Genomic DNA, 12,976 nt, shown 5'->3' with positions numbered 1-12,976 from the left:
CAGATTCTCCTATTTCTCAAATTTATTGACTTTTTTTTTTATGAATATCCCTCTATAACAGACATAAGAATCTGAAGTTACTTTTCACTTGCTCATCTTCCACATGAAAATATTGGAATTTGACTTAACAGACTAAAGTTTATAGTTCAAAATTTATAGTAGATAGCCAACTGTACTGTTTTGCATTAATGCAAAATGTATGGCAAGTACTGTGGCTGGTGTATTTTTCTTCGTCCAATGTAAAATTAATTATTTTGAGTAATTTAATTGAATTCACCCATCAATATATCAAGAAAGTTGTTGCTCCAATTTGACTACTTGATACAGCTTCTAATAACCCATATTGGCCAATAGCCAAATAAACAGCAAGTACAGTATCTTTTCATAAAACAGAATTGAAGATTTTTGTAAATTAGGATACCCAATCTTTCTCTGCATTACAAAACACCAAATGTTGTGCACCAATTATGTTTATTCAAGTTCCTGAAAAAGAAACCTGACCTTGTGCACTTTGATTTACTGCGCTAAATGTTTTCAAATTAGGCCCTGTCACACAATCTGACATATCAATTGACTCATCACTTCAATAACAAAAGGATTGCATCACGAACACACGCAACCACAAAGGGACCAACCTCCAGCTATGGCGTCACAATTTCTGGATGAGCCGGTTTTAGATTTACATGATAAGGTTGATGGAATTTAATATGCCTTTCTTCCTTGTACAGCACAAAGAGTCAGAACTGCACAAACCTCTGGCTGTGGACAAACACGTGTCCCAAAGTCATCCATCCATCCATCCATTTTCTGTACCGCTTAGTCCCCACGGGGGTCGCGGGCGTGCTGGAGCCTATCCCAGCCGTCATCGGGCAGTAGGCGGGGGACACCCTGAACCGGTTGCCAGCCAATCGCAGGGCACACAGAGACAAACAACCATACGCACTCGCACTCACACCTAGGGACAATTTGGAGTGCTCAATCGGCCTACCAAGCATGTTTTTGGGTTGTGGGAGGAAACAGGAGCACCCGGAGAAAACCCACGTGGGCCCGGGGAGAACATGCAAACTCCACACAGGGAGGGCCGGAGGTGGAATCGAACCCGCACCCTCCTAACTGTGAGGCGGACGTGCTACCCAGTGCGACACCGAGCCGCCGGTCCCAAAGTCAAACACATTTTATTTTGTTGACGCAGTGGTTCCCATTGACATTTTGTAGCAGTACCACCATGGATGGTATAATGCAGTGAGGTTTTGTGATCTGGTAGTGTGACCCAGGGCATGTTCTAGTTGAGGTACCAGACAAAGCACAGTTTAGAGTTGACTGTCATGAAGAAAGTATTTTTCAGCATGTTTTCCCTCACACGAATGATGGACACCCCTGAAACCAGGACTTGAGGTGGGCCTGGCACATGACAAGGGCCCCCCTTCCCATGGATTCACCACTTGTGAGAGGGTTCAGTATGAGCTCTAGGTGGCATCCTTTTTCAATCATGATAACGCAGCGAGTAATTTTAATGTTTTTAAATTATTTTAATATTTAATATATTTAATATTTTTATATTTCAACTGATAATAGAGTTCAAACATTAAATATTTTGTTAATGATTAATTTGATCATTTCAATATATTTCATGTATAATTACATCTTTAAAACCGGATTTTGCCACTTGATATGTCAACCGAAAATGACAATGTGCACAAGGGTCAACAACCAATCACAGCTCATTTTTTAAAACTGTTGTCCATCTTGTAGGGGGGGGGGGGCTATAGGCCACAACACACTACTGGGACACAGGGATTGTACTGCAGTCCTCTCTTTATTTTAACACACTTTTCTAAAGCTTGTTACACTCAAGTCTGCTCGCACACTTCCCGCACTCCTCCTCCGCAAATACCACCCTCCCAAAAAAGGAAACTCCGATCATGCACACAGTTAGACTGCACTTTGCGCTTGACATGCGCTAAGCATGAAAATATTAGACATTCTGAAACTCAATGACCATTTATAAAATAGATTACATGATATCGTCTGGAGGCAGAAAATATGAAACATTCTGAAACTCAATGAACATTTATAAGGTAGTCGCATAATCGTTTTGCATAGTCTCCCCTTAACGTGTGTGTGCGTGTGTGTGTGTGAGAGAAAGAGAGAGAGAGTGCGAGAGAGAGAGAGGGAGAGAGAGAGAGAGAGAGAGAGAGAGAGAGAGAGAGAGAGAGAGAGAGAGAGAGAGAGAGAGAGAGAGAGAGAGAGAGAGAGAGAGAGAGACGGTGCGTGGGTGTGAAAGAACTTTTGTTTGAGTTGATCTTATCTGTGAAAAGAAGCTTGCAGGTGTTTTCCACCTAAAAGCCAATTTCATACTCTCCCAATTCCTTATGAGAATGTGCCAAAACGTCTTTTATGCTCAAGTGGCTTTCGTCATTTCAACCTGGACCAGCCATAAATTCAAACAATGGGAACATTTAAAAAAAATTACAAATATGTTCCCTTCAGTCCTGATTATGTAAACAGGGCCGCTCATGAATCAGTAGTGAACTGAATTACGAACTGCCCATAAATAACAAACAAAGAATCCGAATTTTTGTATTTGAACCAGAACGAATCATATGACATTGTCACATTTATTTTATTACAAAGGAATGTTTGAATGTAGTATGTATGTGCGTCACAGGAAATGCTTCTATGTTCGAGCTGGGGTCTTGTACTAAACCGCAGAGGGGTGGGCCTTACGTCAAAGGAGAATTCCTTGAACCATATCTGGACTTGTTAAAACACAGAGAGGATGGGCCTGATCTCAAAGGAGAAATCATTGGACTTGGACAATACTCCTGAGGGCTTCAGGAAGATTCACCTGTCGGAACCGAAAGTGCTGTGCTGCATTTTGGCTCGATGTCGAGGGACGGGGCCGGATTCTGTGACATTAGCAAGGTTGGTTTTCTAGTAAGTGAATGAGAAGGACTTAAGATTTTCAGTAGGTCATTTTCAGTTTTAACTTCATATTTCTGAATTGGCTATATGGAAGATACAAGAAAGAAAATAAGAAATCTACTAAAATGAGATCTACTAAAATGTAATTTTGAGAAGATTGGTTGTGCAGACCTGGTTAACGCGTCCACCTCACAGTTCAGAGTGTGTGGGTTCAATTTCACCTCCGGCCTTCCCTGTGTGGAGTTTGCATGTTCTCCCCGTGCCTGCGTAGGTTTTCTCCGGGTCCTCTAGTTTCCTCCCACATCCCCAAAACATGCTTAGTAGGCCGATTGAACACCTCAAATTGCCCGTAAGTGTGAGTGTGGATAGTTGTTCATCTCTCTGTGTGCCCTGCTATTGGCTGGCAACCAGTTCAGGGAGTCCCCCACCCACTGCCCGATGACGGCTGGGATAGGCTCCAGCACGCCCGTGACACCCGTGGGGACAAGCGATACAGATAATGGATGGATGGCTGTACAGATGTCAAAATCAAAACTCAAGACGGTGTTGTGAAATGTAATATTTATATTTACATGTTGAAGCTTATAGGACACTCCTGGGATGACATCCACCATAGCAAAATTTCTGTTTATGGTTTCCGGTTCTGTTTAGCGAGTATTTTTCTCACTCCAAAGTCCGCACTTATTAATTTGTGCTGTTATTTTGCTGGGCACAGTTGGATATACATCATCCTTAATTATGACATTTTACCACACGCTCGTTCGGACAAATGAATGTGACCCCTTCCGGACACCATTTACTTCATTTTAATCCTCCCAATATATTGTATACAATATACATAATCAATTTGGATTGGGGATTAGATGTGACATTTTAGGTATAAATTATGACCTCTAGTGGAAGATTGTGACAAGTACATGCGACATTGTGACCTTTTAGGACCATCCATGACAACTGTCCCTGTCAACCAAAAAACACCTGTCTGCCATCAATTACATTTTAATAACAATAAAGAGTAAATTGTTTTGGTGGGAAATATGAAATATATTTACGTGTTTTGTAAAGCATTTTTTTAAACATGAATGAATCCTATTGGATTTCATTACATAATATATACTTTCTACCCACGTTATATATTTGTTCCCCTATGAATTGCTGGAGTGAAGACTGTACATGTGTGAAGTCATAGAACACTGTAATGCAAGGTAAACGGCATAAATACATCACAAGTGAATCAGAATTGTAAGTCTCCATGGCGCCTCTAATGGCTAGAGAGTGCAATGTTCAAGTGTTACATATGTAAAAATTCAAGTACAGCACAATGCAACCTAGCGGGTATTTTTTATACGTTTGCCACCTGATTTATAGCATAAATGGGAGCTTAAGATCAGGGGATGCTTTGAGAATAATTGTCCATTTGTTTTGTATATGTGAAGCCCTTTGAGACTGCTTGTGATTTAGGGCTATATAAACTTGACTTGACTTGACTTGACTTGACTTGACATAACCCTTCTCGTATCTTTTAAACAAAAGGCAGGCAGGCAGAGCTCTCGGGTTAAGGTGGCATAGACTGATAGCAAGTCACTCCCAAGATTCTTTGCGCGACCAATAAGGAACTGGTTGCGAGTTGGTAAACAGTCTCAATTTCGAGTTTGCGGTTTGTCTTTCAGAGATTATCTCCAGTACGCATATATATACTATTTGGATATTATTGTGCAGTCGTTCGAGTGCGAGCAATACGTAAATATAATGACTTCGAAAAAAGTTCGTTAAGCGTTACTTGTTTTCACATTACACTGTTCAAAAAGAAACCATACATAGTCTGCGATATTGACGAAAGTAAATCGCTTTGTCAAACTCGTTTGCATGTACCCTTCCCCACCCCCTTTTTTGTTTTATGATTTAGGTTGGCGTTTCTACCGCAGACTCTTCACGAACCTCTGATTACTTCCCACTTCGCCACTTCAACACGGCCGAGCGTGAAACTGAAACTACTATATGCAGAAAAAGCCAAGTGAGAGCAAACTGTAGCACGTGGGTGATCAAACATTAACCAGCGATCATGAGTGCAGGAAATGATTTATTTTAGTTGTGCACTGTAGTAGGTTTGATCACTGTTTCAAAGCAGCTCCTTACAAGGTAAGTCTTGTGAATAAACATCCATCAAATAGCAACTGTGGAGTTTTTAAATAAAAATAAAACGTAAAGGTAGTGCTAATTGATTTGGCTATATGTTTATTATTATTATGATTACATTCACATTTGACAAGATTGCGCAAAGTGTGGCAACATTTTCACAATTCTATTTTTGTTGTCTCTCAGTGTTCAAGTGTCTCCAGGATGATGACCAATACCTCCTTCCACATATGGTACTTTCTGAGCTTGGGCTTGGGCCTGGCCTGCGTGGTGTGCGTGTGTTTGTGGAACAGCCAGTGGCGTGGTGGTTTCGCCTGGGACGGCTCTTCCCGTCAGTTCAACTGGCACCCGGTCCTGATGGTAACGGGCATGCTGGTGCTGTACGGCAATGGTGAATATGATTTTATTCTTCCCAACTGAGGGCATACAATGTTTCATTTCTATTTCTTGACTCTCATCTTTAATCAGACAGACTATACAGTGATCCCTCGCTACTTCGCGTTTCGTTTATCGCTGCTTCACTACATCGCGGATTTTCTTTCCAGATTAATAAAACATTTAAAAGTCAAAATAAAACTTCTAAATTGAGGAAATGTGTCTAACCTTTAGGACAATGTAGTATTGCTCCAAATGTTCGTTTAAATTCCTTTAGAAGTCCGTTTACGCGTATTAGCACGATCGCGACTTAGCATCTTTCCGCTAACTCCCTGCCCAGTACTTCTTGTCGGTGACCGTACTTTGCGGATTTCACTTATCGCGGGTAGTTTTTGAAACCAATTATCCGTGATAAATAAGTTATTACTGTATATACACAATAGTCAAGACACATTATTATTTATTCACGCATCCCAGACGCACTACATGCCCAGTGAGTATGCAAAAACGAGGATGTTTTCAGCTGCCAGGACTTATACACAGATCTTGGCAACAAGGAGCCGTGCGTTTATCAGGCTGCAACATGAGGTGATGACTGTAGATGGCTGGCACAACTGATAACTCTATGCGAACGAGATGTGTTGCGCTGTGTGAGGCAGAGTGGTCACAGCAGATACTGACTAGTTTTCTGACCGTCTCGTACGTCTCTGGTTGTAAACAATATCTGAGGAAAATAGGCCGTTTGAGTCCATATTGCAAGAAAATGAGACCACAAAACATAGTTGTGTGATTATATTTTGTCAGGATGAATGGATTGGACCGGCGGGCTGATGGGTTTGGGTGGGATAGATGGATGAATATCATGACAGGAATTCTTCGGGGAACAACCGCACTATTGGCTTACCATCCCTTAGGTTAGAATTGCTTATATACTCTCAATATTCAAACAAAATCATTGCAGTGCCCTGAATATAGTATTCTTTTTATGTTTCTTTTTTTGGTGAAATGATCACCAGATAACCTTGGGGATAGAAAACAGATATAAAGTCAGACACAAACTGTAGCATTACTGTGAAAAAAGAAAAACAGCTTATCTGATGCTACATTCTGGTTTGTATTATTCAGAGTTCAAAAAACTCCCTTAGGTTATTTATTTTATTTCTGCATTATGTCTCCGATATTGGAAATCTGGTGATTGATTTTAGAGGGAAAAAAAATATTGACTCCAATTGGGTTACCATCCACAGCCCGGGGCGGACCACCTTTTCTGAGAACAAGCCTCGTTCAATCATATTGCCATCATGTGCTATTGAAGCTGCGCTTGCACTGAGCCCTGACAGGCAATGGACATTGAAGGTGACTTCTTTAATAGAACCTAAAATGCTCTTCCCTGCAGGAGCTGTGTTGTACCGTGTCCCCCTGAATTGGGGAGCAAATAAACTTCCTCGGAAGCTGCTGCATGCCGCACTGATGCTCATCGCGGTGATACTTTCAGTTATTGGACTTTGTGCTGTTTTTGGCAATCACAATGCCTCGAAAATCCCCAATTTATACTCCCTGCACAGCTGGATTGGAATCACCACTACAGCTCTCTTTGCCACACAGGTACAACTCCATGTACCGTATTTTTCACACCACAAGGTTAAAAGGCGCAGACTCAATTGCACGGGCTTTTCGGTTCTTAATCCACACGTAGGGTGCACCACATTATAGGACGCATGCATGACTTACCGTAAACAAAAACCCCAAAAAAAAACGGGCGAAAGACAGATCGGTTGTACTTTATTCTAGTATTTAACCGCGTACTCTACTGTACTCAACATTCTAGTTAAACTACTGTACTCAACATTCTAGTTAAACGATGTTCATCGCAAATCCATCAAAGTCCTCATCTTCTGTACCCAGTTTTGCGCAAGGTCGCCATTAAACGTGACAAGTACCCTCTCGTCACTGTCTCGTCGTTGCCACGTTGCTCTTCGGCAATGATCCCGGCTTTCCAGAAAGCTTGAATTGTGCCTCGTAAGCGTGTCTCTTTGTCGACGCCATTTTAGAGGGTCCTCATGCTGTTAGTTTTGCACGAACCGATAGTATTTATTTATCAATGGCGGTGAAGGTGCGTACTCTGCGTGTTACGTACAGTCCTCTGATCATTTTACATATTTTACGTACAACCTAATGTCCTCTGATCGCTTCATCGGGTCTACATCTTACGTCCTTGCCGCCACACAACATTTACAGAATTTGGAAGTCGGTCCACACAAAAGGTGCACCTTATTAAAAGGCCCACCTTCAGTTTTTGAGGAAATTAAAGGCTTTTAGGTGCGCCTTATGGTGCGAAACTTACGGTACACAAACATGGCATGTACACTGTTACCTGAATGTGTTAAATGTATTCTTTATGTTGTCACCCTCTTAAAATAGTGGCCTAAGTCAAAATATGTAATTTTTTGCCCCCATTAAGCAGCTCGCTAGGATGTGGGCCACCTCTGCTAAAGGCGCATTATTACCCCTTAATTGAATTGAAATGAATTAACAACTTTATGCTGAAAAAAGTACAAAAATGTTGACTGGATTTGTGTGCGTTTCATGGGACAATGACAATATTGTTCTTTTCACAACAGTTTTTTTTTTTTATCTCTTTGTCAATCCAGTGGGCTGCAGGGATGGCTGTCTTCCTCTTTCCGTGGTGCCCTGATTCATTGCGTAAACTGCTGAAACCCCAGCATGTCTGGATGGGAGGGGGTCTCATGACTCTTTGCATTGCAGCCTGTATCTCGGGCATTAACGAAAAACTCTTCTTTGTACTGTAAGTACTTTCCTCCAAACTTTGTTGCTCGAATGGTTTGATGGTTATCATGATTATCATATCCAAACCCTTTAATAGGAAAGGAAATACCAATGGGTCTCAGCCGTATTCTCAACTTCCCACCGAGGCCTTGCTCGGAAATTCATTAGGAGTCTTGATCGTAGCTTTTGGCTTAGTTGTCCTCAAGATTCTGTCCACTCATGAGTGGCAGTGGCCAGAAAGCCAGCCTGCAAATCTGACCTACGCGGTGAGTTCGACATCACAACTGTTCAAAAATGTGTATGATTTAATATCAGTGGCAACATATTCATCATTTCTCCACAGCCATTGCTCGATGAAGAAAATACGTAATGGAAATTGCAGTCAAAGCCAAATTGGAGAAGTCAATGGAACCAAAGAAGACATTTTAAATTAAAAGTTCTGTCTTGGGTGTTTAAATAAGCAACACGTTTTTTTTTCTGTTTCCAGAAATATTTGTGTGTTTAAATAATAGTGTTTGTAAATCACTTATGACATTATCCCCATTGTGGGATTAATAAAGGTTTATTCTTATTCTTAGTGCCTTTCATTTCTTCATGGTCGGTAACAGTGATGCTCATTGTCTCAAAATCCATCCATTTTCTGTACCGCTTAGACTTAGACAGACTTAGTCCCCACAGGGGTCGCGGGCGTGCTGGAGCCTATCCCAGCCGTCATCGGGCAGTAGGCGGGGGACACCCTGAACCGGTTGCCAGCCAATCGCAGGGCACACAGAGACAAACAACCATTCGCACTCACACCTAGGGACAATTTGGAGTGCTCAATCAGCCTACCAAGCATGTTTTTGGGACGTGGGGGGAAACCGGAGTGCCCGGAGAAAACCCACGCGGGCCCGGGAAGAACATGCAAACTCCACGCAGGGAGGACCGGAGGTGGAATCGAACCCGCACACTCCTAACTGTGAGGCGGACGTGCTACCCAGTGCCCCACCGAGCCGCCCGTTATTTATTTATTTATTTATTTATTTATTTATATATTTATTTATTTATCTCATGGCACATTTTTTCCCCCCGGAGAACTAAACAACACAATGGCATTTGTGTTAGAGGATTTTGGGATGACAATAATATTAATTACCCTAGTTTTACACAAGGTGGCAGCAAATTAGAGTTTGGTTCAAACACGCGCACAGAGGTGTTTTGTGTAGTTCCCCTCGTCGTACCCGCTCCAACTTACTCAATTATTAGTGTTATTAATTCGCAAATAAATAAATGAAACTATTAACTGCCTACTAAGTCAACAAGTCCATAAACCTAATGTTACGCCGTGGCGTCTCTCTCTCTCTCTCTCTCTCTCTCTCTCTCTCTCTCTCTCTCTCTCTCTCTCTCTCTCTCTCTCTCTCTCTCTCTCTCTCTCTCTCTCTCTCTCTCTCTCTCCACCTGGAGCGGTGGTAATTGCATGTACAATATTGTAATTAAAGTTTTGTTTTCTTTCACCATACTCATCAAACCAGAACACAACCAACTCACATTATCGTACCTAGTAGTGTGGACACGCACTTTTCTGTTTTTTACAACCGCATCATATGTACTGTCTTCTTCCCCCCCCCCCCCCCCCCGTCAATTAACGTCATCTTACAGAACTTTAATTTATCTGTGGCGTCATGATTAAATTTAGCGTATCTTGAGGCAGCCAATTCAGGCTCACCTGTTGAAATCAATTTTAGTCCCATTTGCTGCGATAGCGCGTTCGTAGTTTCCGACAGTCTATGAAAGCAGCATTTCTGCTTTCACAGCCGAGGATCATCTGTCTCCGTGCGCGTTTTCACGTCTTGGGCCATCTCCAGTGATGTCATTGTAAAGGTGGGTGTCAGCGGGTGCGAGGATCCTGCCCAAAGCCAGCAGTTCACATCTGGGAGGTGAAGTCCTCTGGAACAAGAGGCTTCTGACTGATTTGTTCACTCAGGGCTTCCCTCTTACCGCTGCCTGCTCAACTTGGACTGGTCGCAGACAAGAAGTAAGTTTACCTGAGTCTTCGAGTAGACATCTCTCTAATGCTGCATTCAAAGAAGACTGTATCCGAAAGTATCTTTAATTTACAGCATCTTAACATCTCTTGAGTTGTTATGGCTCGGGGAAAAAAAGTTAAATGTTGAATAACTGTTTCAAGATGGAACGATTGTCCAGATTACACGTTGAATCAATTACGATCTGATGACATTGTCAGCCAAGACAATTAGGTTTCTGATTAGTTTTTTTTTTTTTTTTATCCACGAATAGTTAAATTATCACATTGTTTTGATTACTCGTGAAAAGTCGTGTTTTAAGGGTTATTCACTGGATATTCATTTGCGAAGACAATATCTATTATACGAATAATCTTTGCTCTTTTGAAGTCAGGTTTAAGTAAAGTTGCGTTTTATGGTATTAACAATCACAGTACTAACGCAAAAGATCAACTAACATTATTAAGAAAGTTAACTTTTGACCCTTCTTACATAAATATCCTTCTAGAATCCGGTGGGATATACTGCCACATGCATGCATACAGGTGAAAAACAATGTTTTTATTTAGGGTGCAAAATATTTCTTAACCATACAAGAGGGTTTCATGTTAATGGAAAAAAGTTGGTTTCATGCAAATGCTGCAGTATGTTCTTCTGATGTTCTTGTTGGTGTCATTTTACCATTTGAGTTTCAATAATTTGTTGTAACATGTTTTGTTCTAAAGAGTATTACATTGGGAGTTACATGCTTTTTCCCTTAATGTTTCTAACTCATTGGCAGTAGAGTCCATCTGTTCATTTTGTAATGTTTCCCACTTGTGCAACCACTGCCACGTTACAATGAGCTAAGGAAAAGCCCCTGCTGGAAGATTTATGTACACATTCTCCTTTAGCAATGCAGCTGGTGAGTTTTAGTCATCTGATTGGTATGTTAAATATGAAGCACTGACGTATTGGTTGTTGGTTTTTTAATAATAATTCTATTGCGTTTTATTTGGTCCAACTGTTAACTTTTGGTTATGCAAGCATGTGACTTGGAACGATGTATTATCCTCTTTGGGGTAAAAGTTTTTGTTGGGGTGTGCATGTTTGTTGTTTTGCAACCTCTCATAAAGATAATTCAGTTACTCTCCTGTATATACAAAAAATATAATTCTAGAGTCCAGTTACTTTAGTACCTCGGCGTTAGACAAATCCCACAGACCTGATCAGGCCCTATGCATAACTTCGCTTAACCCAGGGGTTTTCAACTGGTTTTGTCCAAGGGACCACCATTATAAACAAGAAGCAACTCGGGGACCACTGCTTTGGCGGAATATTATTTTATTTTGCACCGAAGGAGGATAGACCTACACAAGCTATTTATTTGTGTCTGTATTTCAGCTACATTTGACATAATTTGAATGGATAAATGATTCTGAATTGACTTGGGGATTGATCCCACCACCTTCAAGGTTGAAGTCTATCAGTCGATGACCAAACCAGAAGACACAGAAAAAATAAATTGATGCTGCCACGATCCGTGCTGCCAGGCCCTACTGGGAGCAAAATATAAAAATAAAGTCCCAGGATTTGATGTGATCACCAGGCTTGAGGATTGAACTCAGCACCTACAAGCTTGGAAACTATCACTTTACGACTGAGCTATGTGAAGAAGTCGCTAAGCAGTCAGGAATCACCGTTTACTAGAAAAAGGTGATGGCGAGGAAAAACCCGGTGAGAAACCCCCCAGGAAGACACAGAAAAAGTCAGTTGATTGGTCATAAAATTAGTTGGAATATAAATCAAGTCTAAATAATAAATCAGTTTTATTTTAAAAAATGTTACAATTATTTTCCATTTATAATTCAGCGGTCCACCTGCAATACCGCCACCGACCACTAGAGGGCCGCGGACCGCGAGTTGAAAATCCCTGACTTAACCCATGAGAGCTTACCCCCCAATGATTTTCCCATCATCTGTCTAATTTTACCCATCAATAGTATGAGCACATGGTTTTGCAATTACGGTTCTGAAATTAACTGGGTCGTTTATTATGGTTGATTATGGGCCATAATCAAAACGTCCTCAATGATAGATCGGGTGAAAAGTTTAAAAGCACCTGTGGCTAAAGTCAACCTGTGGCAGGGTTTCTACTTTCTGGGCCTGCATTTGACACTTATGGATGTAAACAAGAAGTAGTGTTTAACAGTCTCTTTCAGGCATCACATAATATTAATGCAAATTGCTCAAACTGTTAGAGTTGCACTTGACTCGTCTGCGTCTTTCATTTCCCAACATACTTTCAAAAAAAAAAAGTACACTGCTGATTACGACCGTGACTAATGAATTTTTCCATCCATCCATTTCTATACTGCTTGTTCCCACGGGGGTCGCGGGCGTGCTGGAACCTATCCCAGCAGTTTTTTTTGTAGCCACTGTAGCGTTTACTTGTGCCGCAAACATTTTGATTGATTAAATGATGTCAAGGGCAGAAGACTTGTCCATACATACATAACACGTAACAAAAAAAAAAATCCCCTTACAATATTTATGAACACATCTTGTAAACAAGCACTGCAGTCAAGTTAACCAGTAAGCTAATGCTAGTGTTAACGAGAAGTTCACGAATGCATTTAACACATTGTGTACTCCAAGAATAATACAGCACCTTCGAGGCAATTCATCTGATAGAACTACTCCAAATACACCCACAAGACAAAACATAGAGCGCACAGCTCTAAAATCAGCAGAAAGATTGACGCTAATGC

General features: G+C 41.2%; 2 protein-coding genes across 5 annotated transcripts in view; both read left to right on the top strand.

Annotated features, from left to right (window-relative positions):
• The first annotated feature begins 4,518 nt into the window (after positions 1 to 4,518).
• On the top strand, positions 4,519 to 8,794 carry LOC119127492 (cytochrome b ascorbate-dependent protein 3). 4 transcript variants are annotated; one of them, XM_037259437.1, is made up of 7 exons: positions 4,519 to 4,672; positions 4,822 to 4,939; positions 5,248 to 5,452; positions 6,833 to 7,041; positions 8,088 to 8,242; positions 8,321 to 8,489; positions 8,567 to 8,794. In XM_037259437.1, the coding sequence occupies exons 3-7, from the start codon at positions 5,266 to 5,268 to the stop codon at positions 8,591 to 8,593; spliced, it is 747 nt and encodes a 248-aa protein (XP_037115332.1). In that variant the 5' UTR covers positions 4,519 to 4,672; positions 4,822 to 4,939; positions 5,248 to 5,265; the 3' UTR covers positions 8,594 to 8,794. The 4 variants fall into 4 exon arrangements, with proteins under 4 accessions (XP_037115332.1, XP_037115333.1, XP_037115334.1 ...); XM_037259439.1 differs by lacking the exon at positions 4,519 to 4,672 and adding an exon at positions 5,028 to 5,064 and having other exon boundaries at positions 4,828 to 4,939; XM_037259438.1 differs by lacking the exon at positions 4,822 to 4,939 and having other exon boundaries at positions 4,521 to 4,665.
• Positions 8,795 to 9,995: 1,201 nt separating this feature from the next.
• The window catches only part of loxl2b (lysyl oxidase-like 2b), a 30,399-nt gene continuing 27,418 nt past the window's right edge, over positions 9,996 to 12,976 (top strand). Inside the window, exon 1 of the mRNA XM_037258686.1 lies at positions 9,996 to 10,237. The gene's annotated coding sequence lies outside the window, so the exon portion shown is untranslated. The remainder of the gene's footprint in view (positions 10,238 to 12,976) is intronic.

Source organism: Syngnathus acus, chromosome 9 (assembly GCF_901709675.1).
Source record: "Syngnathus acus chromosome 9, fSynAcu1.2, whole genome shotgun sequence".
Classification (NCBI taxonomy): Eukaryota; Metazoa; Chordata; class Actinopteri; order Syngnathiformes; family Syngnathidae; genus Syngnathus; species Syngnathus acus.
This window is presented reverse-complemented; position numbering and strand designations above follow the sequence as displayed.

What these genes read in the sequence shown, in the direction of transcription:
- LOC119127492 (XM_037259437.1), top strand. Translation starts at nt 5,266, where the DNA reads ATGATGACCAATACCTCCTTCCACATATGGTACTTTCTGAGCTTGGGC. An exon ending in GCTGGTGCTGTACGGCAATG is followed by an intron (nt 5,453 to 6,832) that starts GTGAATATGATT and finishes TCTTCCCTGCAG; the next exon opens with GAGCTGTGTTGTACCGTGTC. An exon ending in CTGCAAATCTGACCTACGCG is followed by an intron (nt 8,490 to 8,566) that starts GTGAGTTCGACA and finishes ATTTCTCCACAG; the next exon opens with CCATTGCTCGATGAAGAAAA.